Below are 15,977 nucleotides of genomic sequence, written 5' to 3' on the forward strand. Positions count from 1 at the left end.
AGCCAGATGTGCTGTGAACGCAGCACAAGCCTGCACCCAGCATTGTTATGCAGCGTTTGATTTTAAGCAGACTGTATCTGGCAACATGTGGCCCCTGCTACAGAAAGAAACTAGCTTAAGCTAAAATTTGTTTAACGTTTGTGTGTAAATGTGGCAGACCAACTGTACACATTCATCCGAATGTGTTGTTTGTACACGCACGCCTGCTTGTGTATGTGTGTGTGTGTATGTGTTTGTGTGTGCGTGCACACACACACACCTGCCTGTGTGTGACCTTGTACAAAGGAGCCATAGTTATCAGAGAAGGTTTCCCACACCAGTTTAATCTGTTTATTCTCAGAATAAGATTGTGAATCATTGCTATGCAGAGTTAGGTGTTTTTTGGATTTTTCCCCTGCTGAGAGTCTAGAGTAGCTTCCTAGTTTGTGGTTGTTACAGAATGTTTCACCTTACAGGCCCTGAAGGGCTGCAGTGTCGTCTGCTTTTCATCTCGCTCTTTTAATTAGTGACTGATTTAGATCTGGCCAGGTGATCCCAGTGTCTGGCCAATCAATGAGGGAATTAATGGAAGCGCTGGTGCAAACAGACTAGAGCAACACCGGAGCTGGTTCGGTGTGGGATGAGAAAATTCCTCTGTTTAAAGTTATTATTAAAAAAAACGGTATTTGTTGTGTCTCAACGATTATACTGATGCTTCTATTAATGTCGGAATTATTCCGACTTTTTTCTCTTCACATCTGCCGAAAGTGTCATGCAATTTATTCCTGATTTCAGTCTCAATGCTTGTTTAAAAAAAAGAAAAGCAACAATCAGCGAAGCATTTCATTCATGAATGTATTTGTGTCTCAACGATTATACTGATGCTTCTATTAATGTCGGAATTATTCCGACTTTTTTCTCTTCACATCTGCCGAAAGTGTCATACAATTTATTCCTGATTTCAGTCTCAATGCTTGTTTAAAAAAAAGAAAAGCAACAATCAGCGAAGCATGAATGTACAGTACATTATGTAAATGCACAGCATGGATGCATGTTTATTGACGATGATTGCACTGCATTGACAGCGCTCTGATATTGAAGCTATTTTCCCCCCAGCACAAAGCCCTCAGAGTTTCTGGATGCTTGTAAAAGGTTGAGGAGTGAGACATGATTCCTATTAAAACAAACACAATAAGATAATCCCCCAGGCCGTGTGCTGTAAGGGCATCTTGACGGAGGATTTGGGAAAAAACAATTATACAACGCTAATTAAATGTACATTAAATCCACTTCGTTATGTGGTATTATAATCAACCTGGCAGCAAAAAGGACAGTGCAGGGAACTGCGCTGCAAACCTCTGCTCCCTGCCTGTTTGGATGTCAGGTGTTGAGGTGTTAAAGTAAACACTTTAACCATCATTGACAGAGGGCATACAAACTATGTTGTCTCATCACAAAACCATTCAAGAGGAGTTAATACAGGCCAGTTAGGCATATTGGGAGGATTTCCTGCACTTTGCTATGTGAATTCCTGACGCGAGATCCCCAGACACTGGCCTTTCCACTTGAAAGCATATGACCTTACTGATATTTATGTCTGAACACACACGAGAGTAGTGAAACATTTGTAGCAGGGGTTTTTTGAATAGTGTGTGGGTGTGTGTGTGTGTGTGTGTGTGTGTGTGTGTGTGTGTGTGTGCCCGTGTCTGTCACATAGAGATAAAATAAAACAGACATTTTTGAAATATTTCTGTGCATCATTCATACACAAATGGGTGTTGTTCATTCATCCTGTATAAGAATGCAGTGGGTGAGAATGTCTGCAATGCCCTGAGAATTAAATGAATGACAGGACAATGAAACACATACACACGCACACGCACACACACACACACACACACACACACAAAGTGAATAATACAAGATTCCCAAGCTGTATGACGAAGCAAAAGGAAACCACTGACAGGCCTTTTACTTCCATCACCTGATTTCCCTCTCAGGTTAGACAAGTACATTTTTTCAACATTACTACAATTATTAGACATATGCCAAGTTATATCAAAGCAAAATTAAACATATTCCCCACTTAGGTAATTACATACCCTGTGCTGAATGTTATGAGTTGCAGAGATGAGACGTGGTAATGTCAAATATTTCAGTAATAATCATTCGTATAATGGATGTGATTTCCAGTCACTGCTTGTCATGGTCTGGCGTGCCAGAAACCACAGCGGGGAGGACTAAGACATTTTTCCTTTTTGTTAAAAAATGAGGTCGGAGAATTGTTAGTTCTATGCCGTGGCAGAGTCCAGGGTCAGCTTCATCTCATCTCCATCAACCCATAGAGGGAAGAGAAACAAGGAGTGTTCTCCCATTCAAGTAATGAAATGTATCCCCCTGGATGTACAGAAGTGAAGTCCAATTAATTGACACTGTCTCTTGGCAGAAGTGATTTAATCCAAAGCCATGAAAAAAAAAGAAAGAAACAAAGGCAAGTGAGGTGCATTTTGTACAGGCACGTGGACATAAAAGGGACTTGAAATGTGAGAACAAAACTATTTTTCTGTGAACAAACATCAAAGTGAAATGTCAACGTGATGGTTTCATTTTGTCCTTGTAAAAGGTGTACAATATTAGGAGCAGAAAGAGAGACTAAATGCCGGAAACAAGCCAGTAGATGTTTCACTCCTGTAAAGTTCATAGGAAATAAGATTGTTTTGCATGTGCTGGTTGGAGACTGTGCATGTCTATAATTTCATTTTACACCATATCAAGTATTTACTTGTTAAAAAGAATAATAGAAAGAGTCTAAAAGTAATTTTCATCTGACTTATTCTTCTGATATTTGTGTGCACGTGTGTGCCTCACATTAGTCATTTGCACACAACAATCTTTTTTGTTTGCTTGTCGTAATCCGTATCAGCTAGCCCCTAACTGTTCCACATAAAGAATGGTGTCAAGTTTAGGAGAGCGACCAGCTTTAATCTGGTTATCAGCCTGTGGCATGTTTAATTTACAAATATTGTGTGTTGCGATTTCCCTGTGAAGACTTGGTGGATTTGATAGATGACTCTATCATTTGTCACTGGAATGGCTTATGATAGCCGTGGCTGTCAAGTCTGAGGGAGGCAGCAGCAGCAGCGGCGGCGGCCTTTACAACTGCTGTTCACAGCCATGCAGTAAAAAACACAGTACTGTACGTCCTGCTGCTGCACACTGCGCTACTCGCAGATCACTCTGCACACCATGCACAATGGGAGCGAGAGCCGCTCGCTTGCCTGGTGACTCTTCTTCTCGACAGGGATCAAAGAGAGAGAAAGGGAGCGATAGGGGAAGAAAAAAAAATGAGAGAGGAAGTGAGGGAGGAGAGGAAGTAGAATGTGAAGTACAGGAGAAAGACGTGTGGAAGGAAAGAGTGGGGGAGGGCTGGGGGAGAACAGACAAGGAGTTGTGGGAGGAGAGGGAAGGAGAGTTAGTGAAAGTGAGATGCTGCAGAGTGAGGTGACAGAGAGACTGACTGACTGACTGAATATATGAATGAATGAATGAAACAAATAGAACCAACTCATAGTGAGACAGACTGCGTGAGGGAGTGTGTCTGCAAGCACGTTCATGTCCGTGTGTGTGCGTCAAGTCAGAGTGTTGTGAGCAAGTGGATGAGTGGGTGAACAAGTGCAGCAGGACAGAGAGGGAGAGAGAGAGAGAGAGAGAGAGAGGATCTGTTCCATCAGAGAGGACACACTCCAGTGACTGTGATTGAAGTATGGGCCAATTAACACGAGGAGCATTGAGCTCCAGCTGCACTCTTCTCTTCATTCCTCCGCTCCCCATATTACCCCGCATGACACACACACGCACACACGCACACACACACACACACACACACACACGCATGCACGCACACGCACACACAAGCACACACACTGGGCTGGCACTTTATCTTATCTTTTACTATAGTACAGCTATGGACCCAAGGATATTACAGAGACTACATAAAGCAATTTTCTCGAGCACACTGCAGTCCCAAATGTGGATGAATGAAAAAAAAAAATCCATATTCTTCTTTTACGCACTCACAGCGACGCTACACTTTCTTGTAATGGTGTACAGTAAGACTGTACATTAGCCCACATATACATAGATTTCAAGTGTGGTGTTGGCCACGGAAAACTGCCTGAGCTGATTCAGTACCGGCCCGTGCCACAGACAACAGGAAGCCGGTTCATTACTCTGGATGACAGCATGCAATACAGCAGCAGCAGCAGCCCAATGTGGTGCTGAACACAAGGCTAAAGACTGCACTTCCACAACTCCACACTCCAGACTCCACCGACTCCTTCCCCATTCACATTTCCCCAGCAGATCCGATGCAGCAAACGGTCTGGCGTGCTGCCTGCACTGAAGTTCGGTGGGAAAGGCGCTCGGAGAGGCATGGATGCCAGCGACTGACTTCTACACAAGCGATTTCCTCCTCCCTTGCGACTCATTCTTTCAGTATTACCGCAGGCTCTCGCTGCAGCAGCAGCATGTACAATTAGGGGGTAGAAGAGGGAACTGATACTCGAAAACATTGTGATTGTTTCCCTACCATCGCACCGATGCCAAGAATCAATCTCTCATTTTGTGTTCAGAGGCTATACAAGTTTTGGTCTCTTTGGTAGTCACATGAATAATACAGGCTCCACTGTTCGCCTCTATAGAAGGATATACCTTCTAAGAGGTTGACTTGCCTTCAGCAACAGAAAACTGCAGACTGATTTTGATATTTTTCAAACCAGTGAAAGTTTTTAAAAAGAGCTGCACATACACTCGCCCATAATTCCTATACGTAATCCTTTGGCATCGCAGTGAGCACATTATGCAGAATGAATCAGATGTTTAAGAAGAGATATGATGAGATGTGTTTTGATTGTGGAGCACTGGCTGGTAATTTTGGAAGAGAAGGAGGAGGCTGGTTTGCCCATGTGAATGTTTTCTCTCTCATCTTGTTGATGAGTTGTCTCCGTCAGCCTGAGAATATTCCTGCTCTTAAGTACTCTGTAAATATTCCTGAAGGTGTTTTTAGTTTGCTTGGAACCCTTTGCTGGCATGCTCGCTGGCGTCTGTGCTGCTGAAAATGCCACTTTCTTTGTTTAAAAAAGACAAACTAAACAAACTCAGCGGAAACATAATTACACTGTAGCTACAGTAAGCCACTTATTACAATGATTGACACAATTAAAGATAAGCACTGTGCAATACACAAACTTAAGTATATTGTCAGTTTTAATCATTTAGATAGCAAATGATGATTGAAGGTGAATGCATCATGATGAATTCAAACTTTTACATCCTGAAGAAAAATAATCAAAGAAAGTAAAGGGTTGTAAGTTCAAAATTCAGGTTTTACCGTTGTTCCTTTGAAGAAAGAAGAAAATAATTCATGACGATTCACAGTTCTTAGCCAAACACAATCTGGATACGTCATGAATAATGATAATAAACACATTATTTCCAAAATATTAGAAAATCATGTGATGGTGAGATTCTGGCAGTGCTCCATATTTCTTTAAAAAATTACTATTCACATACCAACAACTTGACTGTTTCCTTAGCGTAAATCTGTTTGAGGAAAACAGAAATCCACACACCTTTTGACAACTTGATCCCAATCAGGACGTTTCCTGGGTTGTCGGCTTACCAAATATGTACGCAGTATAGACGCTACTGAATCAGAACAGGATCCAAAGACTGGAGAGGCTTGTTTTTAAAGCCATGAGGAAAAATATATGAAAATATGAACATTTGCATTCTAACAAAGACTCATTTACGGTAGCAAATCAAATGAAACAGTAATCTCTCTTTCTCTCCCACTCTCCATCCGCTTCTCTCTCTGTGTGTGTATGTGTGTGTGTGTGTGTGTGTGTTTGCTGTAAGCTGTTTTTCAGTTTCCAGATTTAACCAAACGGAACACATAATGAACTATAAAGTAAGGTATATGTAGATAAGGCGCTGATTATAATTTACTTGTACTGTGCATTACTGTATCACGCCTCAGTGAGACTGTGCAGTTGCACGTTCACCGTAGAACACTCTGCAGGAAAAGTGGATACTGTGCACAGTGACACACTGTGTTCACACTGCCAACAGGGCTCGCTGTGGTGGAATGGCACACGCAGGTGGAGCAGTGCAACTTAAACACCTCGTGAGACTGAAATACAGTGACAGGCCTGACAGTTAATGGCTCAGAGCTCAGCACCGTCGAATACATCTTCACCAAAGGATATGGTGCAGCGTATTCCCGCAGCTTCGTCTCTGGCTCTCGTCGTCTCTCTCCCCATATGTGTCTCTGTCCTTTTCCTTTCTTTTATGCCACATCTTCCTCGCCTTAAAGAAGATTAAAAAACAAAACAACAAAGCCCTGATTTTCCACCTTCTCCCCTTCCTTATTAGATCCCCCCTTTCTCTCTCTCCTACTAACAGGTCTGTCTCTCCCTATCTCTCCACACCTCCATCTCTTTCTCTTTCCCGAAATCTATTTGCCTCCCTCATTCGCCCTCTCATTCCATCTCATTCCACTGCTCTTTCCCCCTACCTCACACACATGCACACAAACACATGACCACAGCCCTGTCACTCAAAACAGGTTTGGCAGTGTATTTGTTTAAGCCAAACACGTATACACATCCGACTAATCAATATTTCTTTTCCTGCTACTCTCCTCACATTTTACGCCTCCTCCCGCCATCTCACCCGAGTCGGCCTCCTCCTTTTCCCCTTGTCTCCTACCTCTCCACCTGGTCAGTCGGCCTATCTTTTTTCCACCACCTTTCTTTTCTATGCATTTCACAGCTCTTTCACATATTTTCTTCCCCTTTTTAATTCCTCCAGTCACTTTTTACCCTCCGCCACAGCCCCTTCTTTTATTTGCTGCTTTTTGTTTCTATCCAAAAATACTGATCGGGGTCAAGGAATCAGCAGACTAACAACGAGAGAGCGGGAGTGACTTTAAAGGGAATATAATGTCAGGGGGCCCCTGTTAATCAGTGCAAATGTGAAGGTAACTCAAGCCACGAAAATAGGGAAAATAGATTGGGAATATGAAAGGACAAAACAAAAGTGAGAGAGAGATAGAGAGAGAGAGAGAGAGAGGGGGGGAGAAAGTGAGATGGAAATGGAGAAAGGGAGGGAGGGCAGTTGGCACCAGAAGTAAATTGAAAATGATGTGCTGTGTGTTTGTGTGCCCCTGCTCTCTCCCAGGTAGTCATTATGTTCCTGTATGGTTGTTTGTGCGAGTGTGTGCGTATATGTTTGTATGTACTGCATTAACCCCCGTATCTCTTTATCATTAACTTCTCTACGGGCGCAGTGCATCCATGCATTTATCTTGCGAGCGCGTGTGTGTGTGTGTGTGTGTGTACTCAAACACTTGCAATGCATTTGTCTGTGTGTGGATGCAGCTGTGTGAGGGCGCGTGTGTTTACAGTGATCTTAATTGTTGTTATCATTCATGCAGCACAATAACCACCTCCGCCCCCATCTTTGTGTCTGTCTGCTATTAACTCTCTCCCCATCATTCCCTCCAACGGCCAGTTTCTATTTTTCCTTATATTGTTCCTTCTCGGCCTGCAGCCTAAATTGCACCCACTTCATCTTCTCTCAGCCTCGCTTTCTTTTCTCTCCATCTGTTGTTTTTGCTCCCCTCTGCATTCCACATTCCTTGTCCAGTCTTTTCTCCAGCCAATGCCAACTTATACGCCCATGACGGAAATCATACTTGAGTCAAACTTAATCTTCTCTTCTCTTGATTCTTCTGCGCCCTCTTCTTCTCCTCCTCCCTGCTTTCTCTTTCTCTCAGGCACCCTCTCTCAGAGCGATATATATCTGCCTCCCCCCCTCGGCAGGTTGCCATGGTCGCCATACCTACTCTCTCTCTCCTATTGGTCCTGGCAGAGTGGGCAGGTCTGGTGGAAACCTCCCCCCACCTCCTGCTCCGGCCCAGCCCGCGGGAGCGTGACGCAGGGGCCATGATGAACTTCAACATCGCCGTAATCCACGCTGGTGCTACGGTGCAGGCGGAGGCGGCGGTGGCGGGGCCTGGGGGAAGGGTGCTCTATCCCGGCTTCGGTCGGGTATACGGCTCCCTGGGGGAGAGTGTGGTCACCCAGTGGGGCTCTGCTAATGTCATCTGGCTACAGGTTGGACACTGTCTCCTCTACCTACTGCTCATTCAGCCTTACTTGAAGGAAGGGAATGACAATGACCATCCATTATTCATAGTCACCCTCATTATTTGAGCTGAATGGGCAGCGCACTGCAGCCGATGTGTGGGCTCTGCCGAGCGAGTGGGCGCCTGGCTCTGCTCTTTGACCACAGCTTGCATTGCTAGCCAGACATGCCATGCATTCTACAGACGCCTTCCATATAAATAACACAAATCAAGACCTAGCGCCGTAGCTGGTAAACTCTACTTGTCTCCCTGTCCTAATCCATCTCTGTTTGCTTTTCTCTCCTTCTTCATCATGTCCCAGGTGAATGACAGTAGTCCTAAGACGGTGCTGTCCCAGCTGTGTGAGCTGCTGGCTGCACGGCCCCTGCAAGGTCTGGTTTATGAAGAGGAGAGGCCCCCTCGCACAGCCTGGGGTCCTTTGGCCCCCATGCTGGAGTTTGTCTCTGCGCAAACAGGACTGCCCATAGTGGCTGTAGGAGGGGGAGCGGGGCTGGGGAGGATGCCACAGGTAGGAGGAGGGAGGTTGGGATTTTGGGTGGGAGAGTGAAGAGTAGGTTATTACAGTGTCTGTCTGTCTGTCTGTGTGTGTGTGTGTGTGTGTGTGTGTGTGTGTGTGTGTGTGCGTGTGAACGAGAGAGAATCAGATGCATTGCATACAAGAGGACAGGTGTCCCAGACGTATGATTGTGTTGCTCCAAATGTGAGGACTGGCGAGTGGGACAACGTTAATTAGGTTGGTGCTGTATACTAAAGCAGAATGGATTGATAGAAGTATAAAACATGCACAGAGGCTTCTTCTTTTTTTTTTTTTACACAGAATGAATGAAGTATAAAGGCTGAGCTGCTTATAGCCATAACAACTTTCAATGTCACAATGTCGCACGTCCTCTCAGTGAAGAAAAGGTTTGGGAAGTGCCGGTGGGACAGAGGGGAAGTTGAAGGTCAGGGTCACTGATCTGCTGAAACTCTGCAGTGTTTGATCTGTAAATGGCACCAACTGGGGCTGTTGCTCTGCTTCTGATGTTCCTGGGAGGGAGGCAATGAGCTGACATGGGTGTGTGTGTGTATGAGTGAGTAAAGACAAGTGTGTGTGTGAGTGTGCACTGTAAATTTGTGTTCAAGTGTGCATACATCAGAGAAAACTCGGGATTTTCAGCACAAAGCGGGGAAGAAAGACAAAAAGCATTGCATTACTTGCTAACAAATACTGTTTTAACCATTCACTCTTGTGGAATTAAATTGTAGCACTTTAATGAACTTCCTTTGAAGATGTACCCTCCTCGTCCTCTCCCTTCCCCTAAACTCACTTTTTAGAAATACTCCCTTTTGGACGTCACAGGATAATTTGTGCAACAATCCAAGCTGCTTTAGCCCTGTGGCTGCACGAGTGCTACTGCTCCATCAAAACTTCAAGCCCCATGATGCCACGATGGAAATGGAGCAGTCCAGAGAATTGTAGTTTTGTGTTTAGAAAATACTGTCTGTGGCTGTATATTAGCTGCAGCTTAGACAAAGTAAAACTTCAGAGGATGGATTGCATAGATCTTTTTAACCAAATTTGCTCCTCTCTTCCCCAAATCAGGAATCAGGTTCCATTTTTCTCCAGTTCAGCTCCTCTACTGCCCTCCAGTTGGAGGTCATCTTTGAGGTGCTGGAGGAGTATGACTGGACTGCCTTTTCCGTGGTGTCCACGCGTCACCATGGCTACCAGGATTTCCTGTCTGTGGTGGAGGGCCTGACGGACGGCTCGTTCATCGGCTGGGAGAAGAAGAGTGTGGTGATCCTGAACGTGACCGACGACCCTGGGGGGGCACGCACGCGCAGGCTGCTGAAGGAGAACGAGGCGCAGGTGAGACAGGGGGGAGGGTGGGGGGAAAGGGGGGAGGAAAGGGGAGGAAGTGCTGCGAGTGTCATTGGGGGCCCCCTTTTCTGACAGGTGGCTTCCCAGCTTTTTCCTTCCTTCTTCGTCTCTCCCTCAGCCCCTCCGCATCGCTCTCTCTCCCCTCTCTCCTCTATCCCTCTGTTCTTCTCTTCCCCTCCCATCTGCCAAAGCATCAACAGTTCAATGATACAAGAAAACCACGAGTCAATCTGATCTGCTGGCTGGTCGTCATGTGGCATTGTGTGAAGAGTTATGGAGTTCAAAGTGCTAAACAAGTTAAACCACTTACAGTTGCCTCCTTGTTTCCCTTAAGTAGCTTTAAGGTTGGAAAAAAACATCCCAATCCTCAATGTCAGACGGTATTATATACACAATGTGTCAGCTTGTTCCACCTCTTCACTGAAGCTACTTTACATGATGTTTACAATGAGTAAACTATTCATAGCTGTAATATTTCTATCAAACAGGCATGTCTGGTGCATTGTTGAACTCAAATTGTCCCCTTCAAACACCCCGCCATATTTGGTATCTTGACTTTGGGATCTCCAATTGAATTCATAAACGTGTTCTTTGGGTTCGAACAGTGTTTGGCTGCACAGCAGGAGTTTGTAATCAATGACCCACTGACAGGCCACTGCAAGGAAATTAACATGGTTTGCAAAGTCTCACCTTTGGAGAATCTTTCCCTGAAAGGCCTGAATGTAATTCATGATTCCATTGTGGTTCAATTTAGTTACCATCTCTGTAAATATCTACAGTATATTCAGAGTACAAAGAGAGGGAGAAAAAAAAAACCTCACCCTCAAACTCACTTCAAATTGACATTGATTCATCAACCTTGTCCAGAAAGATTTGTGGTTTTGGTTTGTACCTCTGGTGTGTTCCATTCCTTCACACTGTATGCCTGCTCCCTCTCCCTCTTCTACCCCACTAGCTTGCTGTCTTCCTCTCCTGTGCTTACTTAGGTCAAACGTTCCTGCCTACTAGCCCCTTGCTCTTGCTTTTTCACTTTCAACACGTTGTCCCTCCACTCTAAATTCCTCCATCACTTTTTTTTCCTGACCCTATGGTCCTCCCTTAAACCACCCCTTTGACCCCACAGTCCCCCTGTTCAATGTTTCACTCATCTCAGTGTTCTTATGCTTACTCCCCTCCCTCCTTCCCCCTCTGCCTCCCCTCCAACGTTTCTATGCCTGGAGACAAGCTCACTCTCCTCTGCTGCTTTGCTTTTCACTGTCTCTGTATGGCTATCTTCTTTTCCTTCAGTCCACTCGTCCATCCCTCTTGCTTGCACGTCTTCCCGGCCACAGACTCTGCTCTCCACTGGCTCAGTTTAGTCTGGGTCTCAATGTCATTGCTAATGTTCTAGCATGGCCACTGCAGCTCTGCGTGTGTGTGTGACTGAGTGTGTGTGTTTGTGTCCGTGAGTGTGTACATGTGTTCTGGATTCCTTTGACTCCACTCTGCTAGTGTCACTGTTAATATAACATACTGCCTGCAGCGGGTTGCCTATACGCAGTGCTTGCTTTTTAACCCTCTTGCTCTACTCTACTGCGTGGCTATTAAATGCTTGTGATCGCTTAGTGATGTTTGCATTACATGCTCTCTCTCTCTCTCTCCCTCTCTCTCTCCCTCTCTCTCTCTCTCTCTTTGCTACATGGTTCCTATTTTCTACACTGTAGATGACCTGATGCTGGGGTCTGGGTCAATTTCTACTCAAAATCTTTCACCGTCTTATCTTTTGTTCCATTCCTCTTCCAGCTTCTGCCTTGTCAGTATTTCTTCTGCTCTCTTTCTCTCCGTTGTATGTTCCTCTCTTTTCGTCTTTTCCCGTCTTTAGATATTTTGTGTCCGTTTATAACCGATTCTCTCCTTCCCTTCTTTCAATGCAGTCTCCCTCTCCGTCTGTCACTCTCTTTCTCCCTCCTGCTCCTGTCACTCTCATCCCCTGTCTAATTCACCGGAGGTTTATTGGCATACAGGCAGGATTGTTTTGGCAAGCCATTACAGTTCAAAATTCAATGAAGGCGCAATTCTCAAAATGTGCTTTCAGTCTGTTTTCCCTGACTCCCCCCTCCTCCTCCTCCATCAAAGAATCGTCTTCTTCTTTTTTGTGTGTCCTTCGACTCTCCTTTGTCTCGTTTCCTCACTCAGTCATTTTTTATGTATGTCTTTTATTTCAAACACTCTTTCTTCTCGGGTATTTGTCAGCATTTAACCTCACGCCCGCACCATTATTATTTTTTTTTTACTCAGTTCAGCTCCATCCTCTTCTTGTCGATCCCTTCCTTCTCTGTCAATTTCCCCTCTAACCCCTTAAAACCCTCTTTGGTCAATTTCGGACCCTCCCATCCTTAGCTCAGCACTCACAGCAGAGAGCTCATACACTGTCACTGCTATGTGATTCTATGTTGCTGTTCTCTCTCTTTAATGTTTTTTTTCTCCATCATCTCCCCTTCTTTCAAAAAAAATCTCTCATCTCTTCAGGCCCTGCTTTCACCAGAATATGTCACCCTTTGCTAGTTATTTTCTAACCCCCACTCTTCCTTTCCATTCTCCAAGGAGTGACTATTCTGTTTCCCCATCTCGGATTACTTCCCTCCATTTGCTTGTGTCGCCTTCTCTGTATCCTGTGGTTTCCAGTGGGGGGGGCGGTTGCACGAACTGGTCTTACGCTTGGTCTTAAGCTAAGTTGGTTGTAACTTGGCGTTCTAAGTCAAGTGGTAAAGTAAAAACAGCTGTTTCCACAGCATGCTCTGTCTCTCGTTGACTGTCCCCTTGTCTCCCTGTGTTACTGGAAAGAGGTCAGAGTGTTTTATCATTATCATTATCATTATTATTTTTTTTAATGCTAGCAAGCCACAAACCATGTTCTGCCTGTGTGTATATGATCTCTTCTCCTCAGTGGACACCTACACACAAGAAACAGCGGAGTCATTGCGTGTGTAAAATGTATACATTAATATTATTATATTTATTACCATTGTTATAATTAAAACAAATACCTACTATTCTAATGGACTGTCAGCAATCACTCTGACCCTCGTCAATCATTGTCTATAGAACAAAAGTGAGCGTGCATTGCTGAGGTCGGGTGTAGACGAGACTAATATTAAGTTTGGTTGATTTCCATTCTAAGGATTTGTCTTATCAAAGACAGACTTAGCAGTTAAGACCAGTGTCAGTAAAGACCAGCTGGTGCAACCGGGCCTGTCCTTTCTCCACCCTCCTTTTAATAACATATATCAGGGTTTAACCTCTCCCACCTTGTTTTCCCTCAGGTGTGTTTCGGTCTTGAACCGCCCCCACCTCCCATGCTTCCACGTCGCTCCCACTCTGTCTCTCTGCTCTACCACTTGCTTTGTTTCCCTTTATTGTTTTACTCCTCTTTTCATTAGTCATAACTGTAACTACTTTCATCAGGCCCAAGCTCATTAAGCATTGACCCCCATTGTCTCCTGCACCTCCTGGTTAGCATATATCACATGCAATCTGCAATCTTGGCCCTTTCTGGTGTGTCTGCTTGACCTTGAATCATATGCCGACTCCTGTGAACCTTATCACATCAGCTTTCGGCTACTGTACCTCTCCTGCTTCTCGATACTGCCTTTTCTATCCAACGCCCTCCCCTCCCTCCCGTTCATGTGCACCTGTGCTCCAGCTCTATCTTTCTCCCCTTACTTCTTCCACCCTCTGTCTCTCTCCACGTCTCCCCTGTCCCCCCCTTATCTCACTAGCGTGTATGTGTGTGTGTGTGTCTCCCCTCGTCCCTGTTTTCTCCCTGCCTTCCTACTGTCCTCCAGGTACGTTTGCTGTACTGCTCCCAGGAGGAGGCGGAGCTGGTTTTCCGAGCTGCCTGGGCCGCTGGGCAGGCTGGAGCCTCTCACATGTGGTTTGCTGTGGGGCCAGCTCTCTCAGGTTTGGGCATGGAGAACCTGCCCCGGGCTCTGTTCGCTGTGCGGCCACAGGGCTGGAGGGACGAACCTCGCCGTAGGATTGCTCGGGGTGTGTCCGTGCTGACTCACGGGGCAGTGGCCATGCGCAAGGATTATGGAACCACGGGTGGGCCCAACTTTGTCACCAACTGCATGACGGATGCCAATCAGACTCAGAGGCTGCGTGGCAGGATGAGGTGAGGCAGACAAAAGCGTAAACAGGAAAACTTTAAAGGCAGCATGTGAGAAGGGAAGATGAATATTAGGCTGGGGGTAAGTACAAGGCAGCTGGCCGACTCCAGACAGAATATGTGAAAAGGAAAGAAAAAACAAAACAGAGACAGGATGCCAGAATGAGAAGGAAGGTATATGGGTGGAGTTGGTATATTCAATGTCAGAGAGCAGGGAGGATATCTGAATTAGGAGATGGCTATCATCCATGCAAAATAGATGTTGTTGGTGCATGTAGTTGTGAGTTGGCGAAATTACCCCAGCATCTGTAGCAAGTGGACCATGTCTTATGTATATTAATGAGCTGCAGAGCTAATATATTCCTTGTAGGCTGTGCAAACAAGCAGCGCACTCTAACAGGTAGCTCAAGTGGTTCTGGTTATCACCGTGGTTCATCTTTATCACCAGTCAATTTTGCCCCACATTTCAACTACACACACTATATTCCATAGAGAGACTACTGTGAGTTTGGTCCATGTGAAAATGAGCCAAACATGTAATTAATAAGTTTTTTTAATGAAACAGATCACAAACAGTGTGGCGATTGAAGGGAAATGATTAATGGATTCTTCTTTCAGAACAGATGAGAAAGATGTTCTCATTTCCATTTTTTTGCACTGCTACCTGCTGTTCACTGTCTGTAACTACAAGCTGTTGTTCCATCTGAGGCTTTCTGTCATGTAAAAACAACAAACCCTTTCAGATATTGTGTTTTGAAGCTAGCAATATGACATGAGGAGGCAATTAGAAGGTCTGTCCTTTGTGATAACCAGACAAACTATAGCGTTCGCAGCTGATTCACAGTGCAGCAGTTGTTTGACTTCAAAGATCCTGACACGTCTGTACATCTGATCATGTGTCTGTAGATTTGACTAACAGACGAGCCCTGACTGACACCACAGAGGTGCTGTGAGTTAGTCTGAAGAGGGAAGAGAACAGGAAAGACTTTTCTGTTGCGTCAAAACCGGCTTTATGCGTTCTACTTTGTCCTCATCTCCTCCAACAATGCAATCAGTTGATTTACTAACATTGCGTGATTTCTGTTCTTACCGTCAGTCTTCTCATTTTGTCTTCGCCCATTGCCACGCAGGTATTTCAGCAACATCACACTCGGTGGTCGCGACTACTCCTTCAATGGTGACGGTTACCTGTCCAACCCCTTCCTGGATGTCATTTCTTGGACACCTGGACGTGGATGGGAAGATGTAAGGACATGACATCAGTTCTCTAAGTCTGTGCTCTGACTCTCATGATCAACTTGATAGTACTGCATATTATTTTATCATATACTATTATTTTAACTGTTTGAATGTTGACACTCGTAAAAAATGCTGTGTGAACAAATGCAAGGTCAAAAGCTCCAAGCACGTGAACCTGACACAGGTTTTATGCTGATTCGAGCAATGTTCCCGAGAATGTTTCTCTTAGATGGGAAGGTCTCACAGGCTTTATAACCATGTAAAGTTCACTGTGCCTATTCATGCCTGAGGCAGAGGATGGAGAAGCTGGCTGCTGACCATTTGACCGCGCTTTGTCTGCTGCTACTGTGCTTGTTCAGTTTCTGCTGTTTCGCTGAGGTTTATGGTTAAACCGCGCGCACACACACGCACACACAAACACACGCACACACATTTCACAGTTCAAATGTGAAGATTTGCTGCTTTTCTTTGGTTCTTCATTTATTGAAAATCAAATACCCTTGGCTTTTAGAATGTTGATCTGACAAAACAGGCAATGTGCC

General features: G+C 45.0%; 1 protein-coding gene across 1 annotated transcript in view; it reads left to right on the forward strand.

The window, feature by feature from the left end:
- Positions 1-15,977, forward strand: part of LOC118314521 (glutamate receptor ionotropic, NMDA 2D) — a 47,691-nt gene that overhangs the window by 7,711 nt on the left and 24,003 nt on the right. Inside the window, exons 2-6 of the mRNA XM_035641033.2 lie at positions 7,817-8,156; positions 8,490-8,696; positions 9,771-10,037; positions 13,874-14,202; positions 15,327-15,441. Coding sequence (XP_035496926.2) covers positions 7,869-8,156; positions 8,490-8,696; positions 9,771-10,037; positions 13,874-14,202; positions 15,327-15,441 — 1,206 coding nt within the window. The 5' untranslated portion in view covers positions 7,817-7,868. The remainder of the gene's footprint in view (positions 1-7,816; positions 8,157-8,489; positions 8,697-9,770; positions 10,038-13,873; positions 14,203-15,326; positions 15,442-15,977) is intronic.

Source organism: Scophthalmus maximus, chromosome 1 (genome assembly GCF_022379125.1).
Source record: "Scophthalmus maximus strain ysfricsl-2021 chromosome 1, ASM2237912v1, whole genome shotgun sequence".
NCBI classification, from domain to species: domain Eukaryota; kingdom Metazoa; phylum Chordata; class Actinopteri; order Pleuronectiformes; family Scophthalmidae; genus Scophthalmus; species Scophthalmus maximus.